The sequence below is a fragment of the Marmota marmota genome, unplaced genomic scaffold (genome assembly GCF_001458135.2).
Source record: "Marmota marmota marmota unplaced genomic scaffold, marMar, whole genome shotgun sequence".
Taxonomy (NCBI): Eukaryota; Metazoa; Chordata; class Mammalia; order Rodentia; family Sciuridae; genus Marmota; species Marmota marmota.
The window spans coordinates 43616341-43633334 of NW_026000229.1; the positions used below are offsets into that span (position 1 = coordinate 43616341).

The window sequence follows — 16994 nt, forward strand, 5'->3', positions numbered from 1 at the left end:
GTCCTGTTGGCTGCCCCTGGCTGGCAGTGTATGCAGGGATGATTCATTTGCCTTTCTAGATCTACTCTTTCCCTTCTGCACCCTATTTTAGGTCCTTTCTGCTGCCCTAAAAAGCTGGCACCATAAGGTTCCTACTCCCCTGGCTTCTCTTCGGATTGGCTGATGGGAATGACAACAAATCATAGAGTGATGAAGAGGGTCAGGCTGTTTCTCCCCAGCTCCCACCTGGCATGTCACAGTGGCCTGGGTGCACCTTTTTACTGAAGGACATAGCACCTCTCCAGCAGCCCTCTCCAGACCACTCATCTTCCCTTGAAGATGTTGGTGTCCCCACAGTCACTCTTACTCTTGCCCCTCCACATGAAGGTGTGGCAAAACTCCTCATTATTATTAGCCTCAGAGTACCTCTCTACCTACATCACTTTTCAAAACAATGCCCCATCTTTGTGAACAGGGTCTGATAAATTCTCAAATAACCCAACTTGAGTGTTACCTAATTCCTGATAGGACCTGAGTTGATGGAGTTTATAAAGTTATGTATGTATTTTTCCAAACCACATTTCCAAATCACTCTTTTCCTTTGTTTAGTATGAATGCACTTACATTTATTTTTTCTTGGAGTGTGTGTGTGTGTGTGTGTGTGTGTGTGTGTAATATGGTTTAGAAAATTTTTTCAAGTTTAGGATGAACAAAAGTTTGGCCTTATGCTAACTTTATATTTCAATTACCTAGAATATCTTATGTTTCTAGTCAATGTTTTAAAAAGAATACAGGCAAGTTACTTTCATACAACCTCATTAGATACAACAAAGTGGCTCTTATATGTATAGAAGAAAACACAGGTTATATTGCTTCTGTTCCACCAAATTTAAAGGTAAACTTTTTTCTTCTGGGTCCACTTTGTATGATATCACAAGATACCTTTTCACTTTGTTTCATTTGAACAGAGCACTTCAGGCACAATATGAATTAGTACGTAAGTCCCCCCTCGCCCCCAATCAGCAGTAGAGATCAACTACAACTCAGGTGGCAGTACCTTGAGTGACAGCTCTGGAGGGAGCTGAGGCTTCTCTCATATATCACACATCACCAAGGCTCCTAAAAGCTCAGGACTGGCAATAGAAGTGCCCTTGACATGGGTACAGTTTCATGGCAATCCCACCAGAGAGGCTGCAACAGGAGCCAAAGGCTTCAACTGTGGGGGGTTGGCAGGCAGGAAGGGGGGCTGTCACAGTGCTATCAGCTGCAGATGCCAATGGCTTTGGGAGTGGGAGGAGAGAGCAAACCTGACAGTGGGTACCAGCAATAGTGTTGAGCCACCTTTACATAAGCTAAGAGGACTCTAGAAGCCATAAAGGGTAGTATCTCTGCCTTCTTATCCTGAACAAAAGTGATTTTTCAGGTATTGAGATGTAAGTTCTGAGAAAAAGAAAATCAAAGCAGTGACAAATCTGAAGTGGCCAGGGGTGGCACAAGGACAGTGGAGGGCTCATGGTGAAAACACCACCTCTCTCCCAGCTCTGCCAATGACTGGCCAGGGATGTCAGCAGCACATAACCCAATGGCTCATGAGAAACAGCAACACTGGAGTCTTAATATTCCATTTCACTAGATTAACAAGTAATGCACTCTGGGAATAAAGGAGATATAAAAGCATAAGACTTGAACAACTTGGACTCTCTGGATCTAATTTCTGTCTCTGTGTTCCCTATCTTTTTTAGTTGTTGATACACCTTTATTTTATTTATTTATATGCAGTGCTGAGAATCAAACTCAGTGCCTCACACACGCCAGGCAAGTGTGCTGCCACTGAGCCCCAGCCCAGCCACCTCTGGGTTCCCTACTGAATGGCAAATTTTGCATGTTTCTCTAAGAGGGGAGAAGCCAATGGGGATACCACAAAATGTGTTCAATTATAAACTGAATACTCGTAAGATTCCTGTTCACTTGAAAAACACAGCTTAAGAAAATCACAGGGGAAAATGTCAACTTTCTCGAAGTTAGCAATAAATGACAAGGCAACCTCATACAGATAAAGAGTTAATGGGGCAAAAGATAAATTTCCTTCAGGCATGGAATATCTCATGCTTCTTTGGGAATTCCCCTCCCCTAAAGTATGTCAGCTGATTAATGAGAACCAAGAAGGCTCTCAAAATGCTGAGCACTAGACCCTGGAGCACAGTTGGAGAGCCACAGTACTGAGGGGGCTGGCTGGGGCCTGCACACCTCTGCAGACTATGTCAACCCTCCCTGCCTCACTGTGCAACAGAGACCACCTATTGGAACTATCAGCCCCTCCCTGTCACTTTTCCTTATCTCATGTAAGATCTTCAATGGGACACATTACATGAAAACAGGTAGGAAAAACCATCACAAAGGTAGATTGAAATGCTCCTGTGAGAGAAATAGAAAAGGACAGAAAGCAAAGACTAAGGACATACATACTCTAAAATAGTACTCACGGTGGATTTTAAAACATTTGTGATATTTTGGTGCCGGCAAAACTGGAAATCCATATGTAGCAAAATGAAATTAAACCTCTATCTCTCACCCTCATAAAAATCAACTAAAAGTGGATCAAAGACTTAGGCACTCAAACAGAGACCCTGCACCCAACAGAAGAAAATATAGGCCCAAATCTTCACCACTTTGGCCTAGGATCTGACTTCCTTAACAAGATTCCTAAAGTGCAAGAAGTAAAATCAAGAATCAATAAATGGGATGGATTCAAATTAAAAAGCTTCTTCTCAGCAAAGGAAATAATCAATAACCTGAGGAGAGAGCCTACAAATTGGGAGAAAATCTTTATCATATGCACCTCTGATAAAGCATTAATCTCTAGGATATATAAAGAACTCAAAGACTTAACACCAAAAAAACAAATAACCCAATCAACAAATGGGCTAAGGAACTAACAGACACTTCAACAGAAGAAGAAATACAATCTATCAACAAATATATGAAAACGTGTTCAATATCTCTAGCAATTAGAGAAATGCAAATTCAAACTACTTTAAGATTTAATCTCACTCTTGTCAGAATGGCAATCATCAAGAATACAGGAACAATAAATGGAGGTGAGGATTCGGGGGGGAAAAGGTACACACTCATACATTGCTGGTAGGACTTGCAAATTGGTGCAACCACTATGGAAAGATTCCTTAGAAAACTGGGAATAGAACCACCTTGACCCAGCTATCCCACTTCTCACTTTATACCCAAAGGACTTAAAATCAGCATACTTCAGTAACACAGCCATATCAATGTTTATAGCAGCTCAATTCACAATAGCTAAACTATTGAACCAACCTAGGTGTCCTTCAATACATTAATGGATAAAGAAAATGTGATATACATCCTCAATGGAATATTACTCACTTTAAAGAAGAGTGAAATTATGGCATTTGCCAGTATATGGATGGAGTTGCACAATATCATGCTGAGCGAAATAAGCCAATCCTCAAAAAACAAAGACCAAATATTTTCTATAATATGTAGATGCTAATTCACAATATGGCAGGGGGCACTAGAGAAGAATAGTGTTACCTTAGATTAGGTAGAGGGAAGTAATGGGAGGGAAGGGGAGAGGATGTATGGATAAGAAAGACAGTAGAATGAAACAGACATTATCCTTTATGTAGATATGTGTTTGCATGATCAATATGATTCTATAACCCGTACATTCAGAAAAATGAGAAATTATATCCCATCTATGTATATCTAGTACATAAATGAATTCTACTGTCATGTCTAACTAATTAAAACAAATTAAAAATTAATTTAAAAAATTGTGGTATTTATTTCCTTTTCTACTCAACAAATGCCCATTATCACAAGCAAGACTGCCACACTGTTTGGGACAAAACTGTAAAAGACTAAAACCAACAACATAAAGTAGGAATGAGAGCTCATGGTATTCTGAATTTTTGTTTTGTTTTGTTTTACACAATACCTTTTGTTTTCATGTGGTGCTGAGGATCAAACCCAGTGCCTCACATATGTCAGGCAAGTGCTCTACTACTGAGCTACAACTACAACGCCTGGGTTTTGTTTTTATTAGAGAAACCTTGGTACATCACATTGTGCCACATGATGACAAAAAAGAACGTGGCAGGTGCTTCAATATTGTACTCATAATAGTCCAAGTCTAGAAAACCATAGATGTGCAGGCCAGCTGAAATGGCTATGTATACTTTCACTGAAGATATTGGAACTTTTCATTCTATACAAGAAGCACTACAGAAAAATAAAATGCTAAGAATCACAAGTCTGCAGTTGTTACTTACAGTAGAGGTTAGAAATGACTTGAAGATTCACCTGCCAGTATGCTCTCAAGCACTAAAGATATTTGATATTAAGAGAAAAACCTACTGAACCACCCAGATATTGATCCACTTACAAAAAATATTTTTCTATAACTATGTATAATGATCTTAATATACACATCTACGTAAGACAACCAACAAAATGTAAGTCATATGCAGTGTAGAGATGAAAAGAAAGGCTTCCTTTACCCTCTAAAGGGTCACTAGAATGAACTGACAGTAAATGGATGAGATGGGAGAAAAGCACAGTCTTACTGTGCACGTGATGGCAATGAGCCCACAGCCCAGCAGGTTCTGAAGCCTATGCATTTTTATTTCATAGGGGGAGGGGAAATGGGAAATTTAGTCAAGTTTTAGAGGAATAGTACATGATTTCTAGGGACCTCTGAGAGCCTGAGAAAACATCTGGTAGATTGGGACAAAGTCATTGGGTCCCTAGAGTAGGTAAAGAATTGCAAATGATCCTCTTTACAAAAGAATCTTAGTTCCCTCCCCACACCAATACTGACTGGGGTTGAAATAGAAGACAATGGTGTTTAGCAAAAGTCCACCTAGGTATGTTAACAGTCTTTGGTCTTTTTTCCTGCCATATGAGTTTAGTTAAAAGAAAACTCAGCAAAAACCCCAGAGGTGATTGCTTTCTTCCTTAGTGGATACAGACTTTAAACAGATAAGGAGGTATCACAGTAACATCTCTTCTAGCATCTGCTGATTTTTGTTGTTGTTGTTATTGTTGTTTTGGGAGGGGGGTGTACTAGGGACCGAACCCCACGGTGCTGACCCATAGAGCTACACTCCAGCCCCTTTTCTTATTTTTTATTTTGATATTTTTGAGACAGGACCTCGCTAAGTTGCTTAAGGCCTCACTAAGTCGCTGAGGTTAGTCTCAAGTTTGTGATCCTCCTGCCTCAGCCTCTCAAGTCACTGTGCCTAGTGCATCTGCTACTTTTTAAGTTCCTTTAAAGTAAAATTACAGTGTACCAGGGCACCACATTTTGGAGTGACAGTCCCTGGACTCCTTCAATAGGTAATCCCCAAGTATCAGGAAGAAGGCAAAGAGGTTTCATCAGAGATACACACACACTGGATGGATATATTAAAACATACCCATCTGTAACTCTTCAGTTAAAGAATAAAAATATCTAGATCCTATTCCATTTAAATAGACCCAAGAAAATTTCCTGGGAAGTTTTCCAGAGAGTTAGATTGCTTTAAAATTGGCCATGCATTAAATAAATCTTTGTTTAACGAAAGTGAACTAGTAACTGATACGGTATCTGTACATTCACTCTGCACAAGGTGCCTTTATCTCAAAAGCATTACTCAGAGACAAACAAGAAATCAGATTACAGCTCTGGAGAACCATACTCTGCATCTTCCAACAACACTGCCCACTCATACATTATATGAGCACCAGCCACCTGCTGCTTCCCAAGGAATGTGCAATCTACCTTCTCCATTCACTCCCCAAAGACTCTCCTACTTGACACACGTGCCCCCTTTCCATTCATTCCACAGCATTCACCTTTCATCTCACTAGCAGTAAATGTGCAAAGAGGTTTTCTTTAACAGCAGAACCAAAGAGAAGCATTCAGCATTACATTTTATAATGAAACAAAACCCCAAATCCTGAGAGTCTACTGAACTAGTGCTAAAAGCTATTGTAGGAAGAGATTTGTTCCTGGGTGCCTGACTTCCTTTCACATTACCTGCTTCAGTGTACTTCAGTCCCACTTTTTCTTCTGTGTCTTTTGTCTTTGGGGGTGGCCAGACAGCTTGGAGTCTGCCAGGAGTCCTGTCGTCCTGCTCTGTAGGGCTCTGGTCAGGCTGTTGAAAAGTAGGCAAAAAAAAAAAAAATCAGTAAAATGAAATGTGGCCAGAGCCCATTAATTATTGAAAACAAACATGCTAACACTAATTCTAATATTAATTTTAATGGCCAGATGCACACTGCTTTCATTCATTACAGTCGAGACATCCTACTAAGGTACAACTCTTTTCCAGAAGTATAAATGATCAGTTGGGGTGAAAATTAAAAACCAACCAAAAAGACTTAAGGCAAAGTACTACACAACCCTTATTATCTTTTTTTATGGCTATTTTTTAAAAGCACAAATAAACTTTGAGTTGAAGAAACAGACACAAATGTACTGTATTTTAGTACATTTATAGGACTGTTTACAATCATATTCCAAACAACTCCAGGACTAATAAGGATTAATTTTGCATTTTCCATGAACATTAGCACAGGCCAAGATACGCTTCTTTATGTATTCCACACTGCTTACTTCTTTCTTTCCTATTAAAAAAATGAATGAAATTGCCTTCACATTCAAGTTATTTTTATAGGAATTGATTTTTACATCTATAAGAATGCTATTTTTTGTTTAGTTTCTAACCACAACCTGAGAACATTTTTCTAATGACTTGAATTTTTGATTCAAAAGAGCATAGTAAATATACAGGAGGGAGTGGTAATCACATTCTGAATTGATCTTAAGCAATAAATTCTATTAATTGTTTTTATGAACATTTAATATCCACCAGACAGGTGCTTCCTAGTCTTTATACATACATTATCTGAAGTTTTTTTCTTTGAATAACTGTTTTCATGAATTAGATACATTTTATGCAGAGCTTAATTTAATCTTCATGATAACCACATAAAGTAAGGGTTATTTTCCTTATTTTGCACATAAGGAGATTGAGACTCAGAAATTATCAGGGTCATCCAGCCCGTAAATGGCAGAGTTAGAATTAAAACCCAGTTCTCACTCTAAATTCAGTGCTCAATCAGGAAGCCCCACAGCCAAATGGAACATTTCAATTACATCAGAAACACATATTTTGCTAAATGGCAGACTTTCAAAGGAAATCATAGTTTTCACAGAGGGGTAATTAAGCAGTGAGGAAATCCCTATAAACGCAGGCTATACCTCCATATGCATCGCTTCCCATGATGCTAAATCTTTATAAGTATTTACTATTGATGTTTAAACTCAGAGCAAGGGTTTCCCCCTTCCTACTCACACATCTCTACATATATTCCTCTTATTACACTCCAAGAAATATGCGAAAGAAAGAAAAGCACTCCTCTCCAACTCAATACTCTTTACAAGGATGATTTGATTTCATTAAAATCATTTTTTACCCACGCAAGAACACTAACGATAGGCAACTGGAATTCACTTTGTTGGCAAACCTGAAAACAAATAATGTGGCATCACGTTTTATGATAAAATGCAAAACCAAACTCTACATACGCTTTTGGAATCAGACGGGCTGTCTGCTAGTTTGGACTTGGACCGTTCAAACACAGCTCTTAGTGACTCCTTTTCATGTTTCATCTTGCGCTTGAGAGCTTCCAGCTCAGAGGTGTCAGCCGTAGTCCCCTTTTTGGGGGGACGGATGAATAAGGCTTTAAAGGCCTCCAGAGCAGTCTCTGGTGGTTTTGACTTGACCTCGCCACTCTGGGTTTGGACATCTTCAGAGTCCCTCTGGCTCTCCTGATCAGCACTACAGCCCATATCTCCTCCCCCAGGCGACTTGGGGTCTGCTCCCTTTAGTTCAGTTTTGGGCATGTCAATGTTGAGTAGTTGAGAGAGTTGCTCCAGGAGAGTGGGAGTGGCCTTCGGATCACTTGCTCTCTCCCTGCTCTTCACAGTCTGTGGCTCTGTCTGCACCAGAGACTTCTGAACAGGCTGGGTCAACTTGAGCAAAGCCAGGTCCCCATCCTTTGGTTTAATTTCAGTGATGGTCTCCTCTCCTTCTGCTGTGGCTCCTTTCTTCAGTACACGAAGCCCACTGAAAAAAGCTGGAAGCTGGAACGACTTCTCTCCAGGGACTTCTCCTTTGAGAGAGACACTTGCAGTGACATCGCCGCTCGAGTTCTTGCCTGTTGCTACAGGTGGGACTTGGGACCCTTCTTCTCCAGCCTGGCCTTGGCTGGGGCTATGCTCTGTCTGAAGGCCATCATCGCCAGGTTCCAATTTGCTGCTTATCTCAGATGGACTCCTTTGAGGATTTTCTGCACAGAGCTCTGCATCATCCATTTCCCCAGTGCTAGCATTTTCTCTAGAACCTCCTGGGTTTTCTTTGGGCTCCTGAGATGGCTCAGATAAGTTAACACTAAAGGACTTTGGGTCATTGGTGCTGCTTCCCTCTTCTGGCTCTTGGCCTCCATCATCAGAGTCAGAATCACTGGTGGTATGCACAAGGGTCCCACGGACACAGATGACATCATCTCTGCCCACATTCAAAGTAGCAAGTGGAAGAAGCTCTTGACCACGGAGAGAACTCCCTGCTTCTGCTTTTCCCTGACTTCCCTCCGATTCTCTCTCCACGCTTTCAGTCTTCCCTTCATTTCTTAGATCAGGTGGCACCTGAGCCTCTGCCTCCAGCACATCTGAGCCTTTGCTGGGATCATCCTGCTGAGGTGTGGGATCCACATCTAAACTGCGGAATGCTTTCAGCACAGCATCCTCCTCTTCAGGCTTCACAGATTCCAACTTGTTTGTAAATCCAAAGAGGGATTTCATAGAAAACTTACTCAGGATCGACTGAGCCATTTCAAGTCCAGCTTCGGATTTTTCTGGTTCCGACACATCACTGCCATTTAGAGAGTTCCCAACCTCCTCCATGTCTCCACAGGCCCTTAGAGGAAGTTCTGACTTGTGCTACCCTCGCTGTGCTCTCTCAATTTATCCACTCCATCTGCCCTGAAATTACAGGGCAGGGAGCAACAGGACCCGGGAGGGAGCCAGGCTCTCAGCCGCTCAGAGAATACACTTGGTCTCCCTCGGGTCACTGTGCCCTCCCTTCCGGTTTACTCCATGACGGAGGCGTGCTCCGGGCAACCGTAAAAAGCCTGTGGAGCTCTATGCCCAGGAGCAGCTGAGGCTGCGCACCTTTACTACACGCGGACAGGAGGCTGCTCTTCTTGGACTTCCGTATTTATTCCCCTGGACAAAAGACTTTTTGTCATAGGAAAGTCAGCCTGCCCCGTAGTCCCAGTCAGGACTTCAGGAGGAGCTCCGCCCCAGTGCCGGCGGTTCTCCTGGTTGCATTCAACTTCCTCATTGGTGAGCAAGTTGAGGTTCCTGAAAGTGCTGAGGCGGCAAGCTGATCTTGATAGTCCTTAACCATCCCCTGGAGCAGCCTAAGGGATTCAGAAGTGAATCAGCAGAAAATGTTTGAACTACTCCTTACATGAGCCCTCTTTTCCATCTGGAAAATGATTAGAGGCCTGGGCCCGCCAAGCCAAAACAACAGCAACTACTACACTAGTAGGGCACCCACATCAACAGCCACTTACCAGCCCTAATCAAAAGGGAAAAAGTAAAGATCATCTTAAAGTACCCAGAACTTTCAAAGCAGTCAATTTACTGCCCTTGAAGTCTTTTTTTTTTTTTTTCATGCTTTCTTCGGCTTCTCCGCAGGTTGCATCTGGAATGCAGATTTCAGCTGCCGGCTGGAGAAGGAAAACCAACACTACTGGTTTCAAATTACTGCTGTTTTAGCTCTGCCCTAGCTGCCTGAGTTCTACAAACAGGTACTTAGGAAAGTACGCCCACCACACCCAGTGTCTGTCAACCATTAGGTGGCAGAGTAAACAGCTCAGCAGGAATAATTACCAGCTGCACTCCTGTGCCAACATCAAGCTTTGACTTCCTGGCTTCCTTAGGAATCCTGGTAGCAGAAGAAGGCAGAGCATCCCTCTCTGCTTTAGTGCTCCAATCACCTAAACAAATCTGGCACACAGCACAATGAAACACATGCTCTGCCTTGTTAGGCAAAGTAATTCATCAAAGATCCCTGAGGATCCACATTCCCCTAGTGGGCAAAACATCTGAAGCCTTTGTCAGGTGTCTACCATAGACCCATTTTGCCTTAAAAAAAAAAAAAGACACACAAAACAACCTCTAAACATCAGTTTAATGTAATATCTACCACTCTGTTACATGCTGGGAACCTGGCAACTTAAGGACAGGGGGAAAATTGAAGCACTGTTTCCTAGCTGCCTACCTGCCTCTTGGGGCGCCTTCCTGTTGTACCTGAAAGTCTCAATGTTTTTCAAATCTAGTTCAGTGAGCAGACACATAGTGAGCCGCTGGAATGGACAGGGCACTGTGCTGGATTGAGAGAAGAGTCAAACTGGCTTAACGGATATTGCCAACTCTCTTTGAGCAAACCTCCAAGAAGATTGCAGCCAAGTATTAAACACAAACAGCAATTTCTTCTGCAAAACAGAAGCCATAGCAACCAGCAAAATGACAGTCTTGCTTTATCTGAAGTGGGGAATGGCTGCAAGTCACCCTTGGATAACTTGAGTCATATTCTCTAATACTAAAGATAATGCTCATTAATACTGAGAAATTCTGATTGCAACAATGTTTTTTTTTCCAATGTATTCAAAAGGAACCCTCACACAAATTTGAAAAAAAAAAAGGTACACATCATTATAACCCACCAACACCTTCTAAACCTTGATTTGATCTTGTGTCTAAATGGGTACTTTCCTCTTTGCATCTGATTCTAACTTATTTGGGGATTATTAACTGAAGTAAAAGTTAAATCAAAAACCACCAGGACACTAGAGGAAAAAAAATCAATGGTGTCATTTAAGTCTCAGCACAAGCTTGCTGTCTAGAGGAAATGCCTATTGATAAAAGTCAGACTTCTGTTTCTTCAAGATTATGAGAAAGAATTATCTCACCAGATCATAGATCATTCTTCTTAAGAGATACATATGCAAAGATGGGTGAGGGGTGGAGACACCACATATACTTGGTGAGAACCTTTCATTTTCTGCAACACAACTAATGACTGATTTCCAGAATAAGTTTCCAGGCCCCTCAACAGACAAAAATAGGACCTAAACTGGAAGGGTGTGTTAGTTCTTCCACACTGTGGAACTGAAATTATAAGGTTCAGCATCCTCTCAATACCCACCAATTTCATGAAAAGTGGGGCAAGTCTTTGGTCCAAGGAAATTTTTCTTTGGCCCTAAGTATGTAAAGTGTTTTGAGGCTCATTTTAAAAGTTAAGAAACCAAGAATTAAAAAATTAAATTAAATAAATAAAACCAAAACCAAAAGAAGGTAACTAACTAAGCTAGTGAATGGGGAATAATGTAAATAATACCTAACATTTGAATATTTACTATGTTCCAAGCTGGTTTTGGTGCTCCACATACATTAACCATTTGATATAAATCTCAACTATATAAAGTCAGTATTATTATTCTCTTCCTGCTAGGAAATTGAGGCACAGAAATATTAAACAGCTTGCACATGTTTAGAGACCCACAGAATGGTAGGACTAGAATCTGAATCCAGACAGACAGGTTCTAGAATCCATATTCTTAACCACTCCTCTACAGCCCAGGGCTACACTTCCTGCCCTCATAGGATGCCACACACAGCTGAGACTTGAAGTACAGAGGGGCTTCAGTCCAGCTTGTTGGTGGACTCTAAGATGCAAGATGCACTTCTCCTCCAGGATGACACCAAAGTATAAATGAGTTCATGAAAACTTACCCTGAGGATGCCCATTATGCTATTAGTTCAGAAGAAGTCTAGAGATGCTTCTTAGGGGGAAAAAAATCAAGCAAAAACTCCAGTAACACTTAGCAGGTTTGTTTATTGGCCATAGACAAGATAGAATCTGCTGGAATTGAGCACATCAAGAGCTTTTCCAGCTTCCTCCTACTATTCCCTTCATTTATGAAGCACAACTTCAATTGCAAAGACTCACTCATCCAGTGTCATTAATGAGCACCAATTAGGTCTGGTGTACAGAGATGAAGACACTCCACCCTGCCACCATCATGAAATGTGTAGTTGGGAGGGACATCAGCCAAGAAAGAGGAAATTCTTTGCTCAGAAAAAGTAGCCAAGTACTCTATACCCAGGACTCAGTCTGAATAGCAGCAGCTGAGCTGAAACAATTTTGAATGAAAGCAAGCAGTGACCATTTAAATATGAGGAGGAGTGAAGAGCAGAAGCCTGGTAATTCGGAAATCTGAATACTTACTCTTCCAGGCCACTAGTTCTCATGACCAGAAGACATTCTGGGATTTGAAAAGTGTTTCGGACTATAATATTCAAATAAGCAACTCACAAATATGATCTAAGTGGGTTGGTCTTGAAAAATGAGTCTATTTAAAGTTTAAATACTTCCAGGAGTGGAGATAATCACCTTTCTTGGACATTATTTATCTCAGTGTCATATCACATTGTGATAAATACTTGGGAAGCACCTGCTACACAAAACCAGTGGAAGCCAAGACTTTCATTCTTTACAACCCACTATAACCTCAACTGGTTCTCTTTGAGTTGTAATGAGACACATAAACTGTCTAATAGCCACATCGGTGCAAAAGGCCAAATGAAAATGGTCCACCTCAGGCAACTGAGTCAGTATATAGGATAAATAACTAAGCAGGGGCTGGGGATGTGGCTCAAGTGGTAGCGCGCTCGCCTGGCATGCGTGCGGCCCGGGTTCGATCCTCAGCACCACACACAAACAAAGATGTTGTGTCCACCGAAAACTAAAAAATAAATAAATAAATAAAATACGAATTCTCTCTCTCTCTCTCTCTCTCTCTCTCTCCTCTCTTTAAAAAATATAACTAAGCAGCATTTGATCCACATGATACTCTTCATAACTATTTGTTAGAGAGTTCCTATTTAAAATCTGAACATAGGGGGCTGGGGATGTGGCTCAGTGGCAGAGCCCTTGCCTCGTACATGTGAGGCACTGGGTTTGAGTCTCAGCACCACATAAAAATAAATAAATAAAAATAAAGGTATCATGTCCATCTACAACTAAAAAATTTTTTTTAAATCTGCACATAATATTTGTGGGGAGAATGTCCTACCAGTGAACACTCCTACCATTTCACCATCCTCTCAACTAGATAGAAGCTGGAATTAGTTCTACTTCAGGACAACATATGGGCATCAATCCAGCCAGTGGATACTGTTGAGATAAGACTGAAAGAACTACAACAGAAGGCACATCACCACCTACAGGCTGTAGTGCTTAGCTCTGTGACCTTCACGTATTAAAGAAATCAGCATTAAAAACTATTTTTATATCACTTTGTGCAAGTTGTACACTGCCTAGAAAGAAAACTTCTGAAGGCCCCCATCCTCTACGGAGCCCTTTCCCATGTTTTTCAAGTTAGATTTATTTACTCCACAATCTCAAAGAGCCCCCAGAAAGGCAAAGGAGATTGCTTCCACTGTCAGGCTAATTGTCCTGTTTCTCCTTGTCCAGTTTATTTCAAGCTCTGGGACTGATTTTAGTGATTAATTGGTTCTAACCTCTCAAAATTATTTGAATAGGTTCATGTGGCAATTGCTTGAAACAAGTAGAAAGTGGAATTAGAATTAGTAAGGGTAAATAAGAGTGTAGAAAGTATGTGGGGAGGGGCTGAGGTTGTAGCTCAGCAGTAGAGCGCTGGTCTAGCATGTGCGAGGCCCTGGGTTTGATCCTCAGCACCACATAAAAATAAATAAAATAAAGATATTGTGTCCAGTTATAACTAAAAAATAAATATTAAAAAATTTTTTTAAAAGGGTATGGGGAAAAATTTCAGAGCAAGGGATTGGGTAAAATAAGTACACTATGAATAGGAGGAATAGGATCATGGGTAAAGATGGACTTTTGTTCTTGTTGTTCAGAAATATATTTCAACTTAACGAACGATGTCTGGTATAAAAGGGAAGGGCTGAGGAAATTATGATGTCAGGATTATCCAAAAAAAACCTGTTGAGGGCCGGGGTTGTGGCTCAGTAGTAGAGCGCTTGCCTGGCACGTGTGAGGCCCTGGATTCAATCCTCAGCAACACATAAAAATAAATAAAATAAAGGTTTGTGTCTGTCTACAACTAAAAAATATTTTTTTAAAAAATCTTTTGATTGGTTGAGGTGTCATACAAAAGACATAAAATTATGGAAGAATTTGGGTAGAAATGAATTGTTGGGAAGCTGACTGGGTCTTTAGAAATATTAGAAATCATCTAGCTGGACCTTATTTTAAAGATAAACATAGTTAAAGTCAGGAGAGTGCTGAGCCTGCCGTCCTGTTCAAGTGCAGCATCTCCACGGGGAACGAGGCTTCCCATCTCACACTCCTCTCATCACGCCACCCTCCAATAGGCCCTGTGATCCTACCCTCTTCCTCAGCAGCATCTTCCACAGGCCCATTTTCCACATCTTTGAAATGGAGAGGACACTCTGCTTCTACTTGATGCACAGGACTGTGATGGGACCAAACCAGTGACCTCCTCAGACTCCTAGTTTTGCAGCACTCCTTCTGCCTTCTTGGCATGGAGTTCCCCACCAATTAACCTAGCCCCTCTGCACAGCCTATCAAAAGCTGCAATTGTTTCTCCTAATTGGTTAAAAAGAAAACAGGCGGCACCTGCTTGTTTCAAGGAATGGATCTCAGTGATTAAGGGTTTTTGTTGTTGTTGTTGTTGTTACTGCTGAATAGTCGATATAAATATTTCTAAGACTGGTTCCCCCTGACGGTATCAACGTTTCTATGAAAATGGGTTGAGAGCAAACTAGAAGAGTCTAAAAGGGAAGAGGAGAGGCTGGGCATGTTATGAAACTGGGAAAAAAAAGGAGAGCAGAGGGTGTGTGATCATTTAGAGATCAAGAAACAAGGGCACTGGGCAGAGCTAAGAGCACCGTCCTGGGCGCAGATCATGTTCTGCCCCTGTAAGAAGCTTGACCATGGGCAAGTTACACAGACACCCTGTGCTGCAGCTTCCTCACCTGGAAACTGAATAATCCCCTACACCTACCCCCGTAAGCTCCCTCCACTGTGTACCAGGACAGTCAGACAAATGCAATGCCTTCCTAGACCACTGCCCCATTGTGCCACAAGTGAACTAAGTCCCAAAGAAAAATCTTCCAAGGCATCCCTCTGGGTGTTTCAGGGCCAGTGCTTTCTGGGTTGGTTTTTTCCATCTGTTTCACCTGAGGAGAGTAATTAGCCTAACATGGTCTCAGGAGGCACTGCAGAAGGTTACAGAGTTTTCCCTGTTCTTTATACTTCCTGAGCTCCAAGGTGATTTTTTAAGCCACCTCAATCATTTCAGAAAACAAGTAATCCTTGAATTTGGACCTTCTTTTCATTCTTTTCTCAAACCTCAACTGAAGCATACTGATAATGACACTGCCATTCTAGTCCTTTGGGGAAGGGCTGTTCCCAAACAGTGCCTGGCCTGGGAGGAACACAGGTCCTGGACAGCAGAGCACTGACCATTTTCTTTTCCCTTTGTTGTTTGTTTGCATGTCTGTTTTTAGGTCAGTTCCTTAGACTTGAAAGGTGCTGCTTTGTTTTAAATTTCCTCACTCTTACAAATATAAAAAGCAAATTCAAAGTTGTTAATACGTTACTGGTTAGGGTCCCACTGGAAAATATTTCTAAGACTGGACTCCACCAACCAATCTCAAAGGTTCGCTGAAAATGGATTTAGTGTTGATGACAAAATAAAATAATGTTAAAAATAAAAAGAAAGGCTATAACTGAACTTGTGAAGCTAATGGGACAAGGAGCGGTTAAGTGGGAGCTATCTCTCACGGGACAGGTTTCGGAAGGGCTTTGAGCTTTTCAAAAGTGAAGAAAATATTATGATTGGCCCACCTGGATAACGACAATAGAAGGCACAAAGTCTGTGGAGAACGCATCTCATTGTGGTTAAATTGCTCCTTATCAAAGGTAGAGATGAAGACCTGGCATCTAATAAGCTATTTATGCCCATTACTGCCTATAACTCCACTCCTTCTCAATTAGTAAAACTAGACCCCTCTTGGGTCCTGCTATTACTAGTTATTTTTTTTTTACTTTTCTTTCTTAATTTTCTTTTTAAGAGAAAGCTATTCTGGGAGTTAGTTCAAACTCTAAAGATTCAGCTATCATTTAAAAATATTTTTAAATTTAGAGGAGTCAGTAGAAAATTTGGAGAAGGCGGAGACTTAACTAAAACAAAGTAGAGGTGGATGAGAAGAGGTGGATGAGGGTAGAATAGGAAGAAAACCAACAATTTTTTAGGATATCATTGTTGTTCTCAGTAAGCATCATGCTAGGTTCTTTAGGTAAGCTTTCTTGCACCCTAGTTCCTTCCATACGTCTATTAGAAAGCTCTCATTAATGCCATTTAGATTAGTGTGGTCCAGTGCAAGGTTCTGCAATAAAGGAAACATATTTCTGTGTTATTCTGTGTGGTAAATACCAACCACAGAGGCCTCCAAGAACTAAAAATGTGGTTAGTATGACTGAGGAACCAAGTTTTTAATTTGACTTAATTCAATAACCACATGTAGCGAGGAGCCACTGCATTGGGCACTACTATAAATTAATATACTGAGGTTCAAAGAAGTTAAGTCAATTCTAAGATTACATACTCAGGAATGGCAAAGCCAGGATATGTATAGAATCCCTCTGATTATAAATGTTTGTTATTTTTGTTATAATGAGAAGAAGAAGAAGAAGGAGGAGGAGGAGGAGGAGGAGGAGGAGGAGGAGGAGCCATGATATTTTATAACATTTTTCTTTCCTATTGAATATAGACAGGGATGAAAAACAGATCATGCAGTTACCCAAGCCAACTGCCTACTGAAGTCAGAAGAAGTTTGTGGAGAGTAGAAA

The 16994-nt window shown here is 41.0% G+C and overlaps 1 protein-coding gene across 7 annotated transcripts in view; it reads right to left on the reverse strand.

Moving 5' to 3' along the window:
- Fmn1 (formin 1) overlaps positions 1-16994 on the reverse strand; it is a 399662-nt gene that overhangs the window by 269833 nt on the left and 112835 nt on the right. For 5 of the 7 annotated variants that reach the window (XR_007343831.1, XM_048793077.1, XM_015480854.2 and 2 more), the window contains one exon: positions 6035-6152. The exons of 1 other annotated variant lie outside the window; for it this stretch is intronic. Coding sequence is in view for 5 of the 6 variants with exons in the window: in XM_048793077.1 (XP_048649034.1) it covers positions 6035-6152 (118 nt within the window). In the remaining variant the exon portion in view is untranslated. Of the gene's footprint in view, positions 1-6034; positions 6153-7588; positions 9227-16994 lie in introns of those variants that run through there. One more of the 7 variants, XM_015480856.2, reaches the window with a different exon arrangement.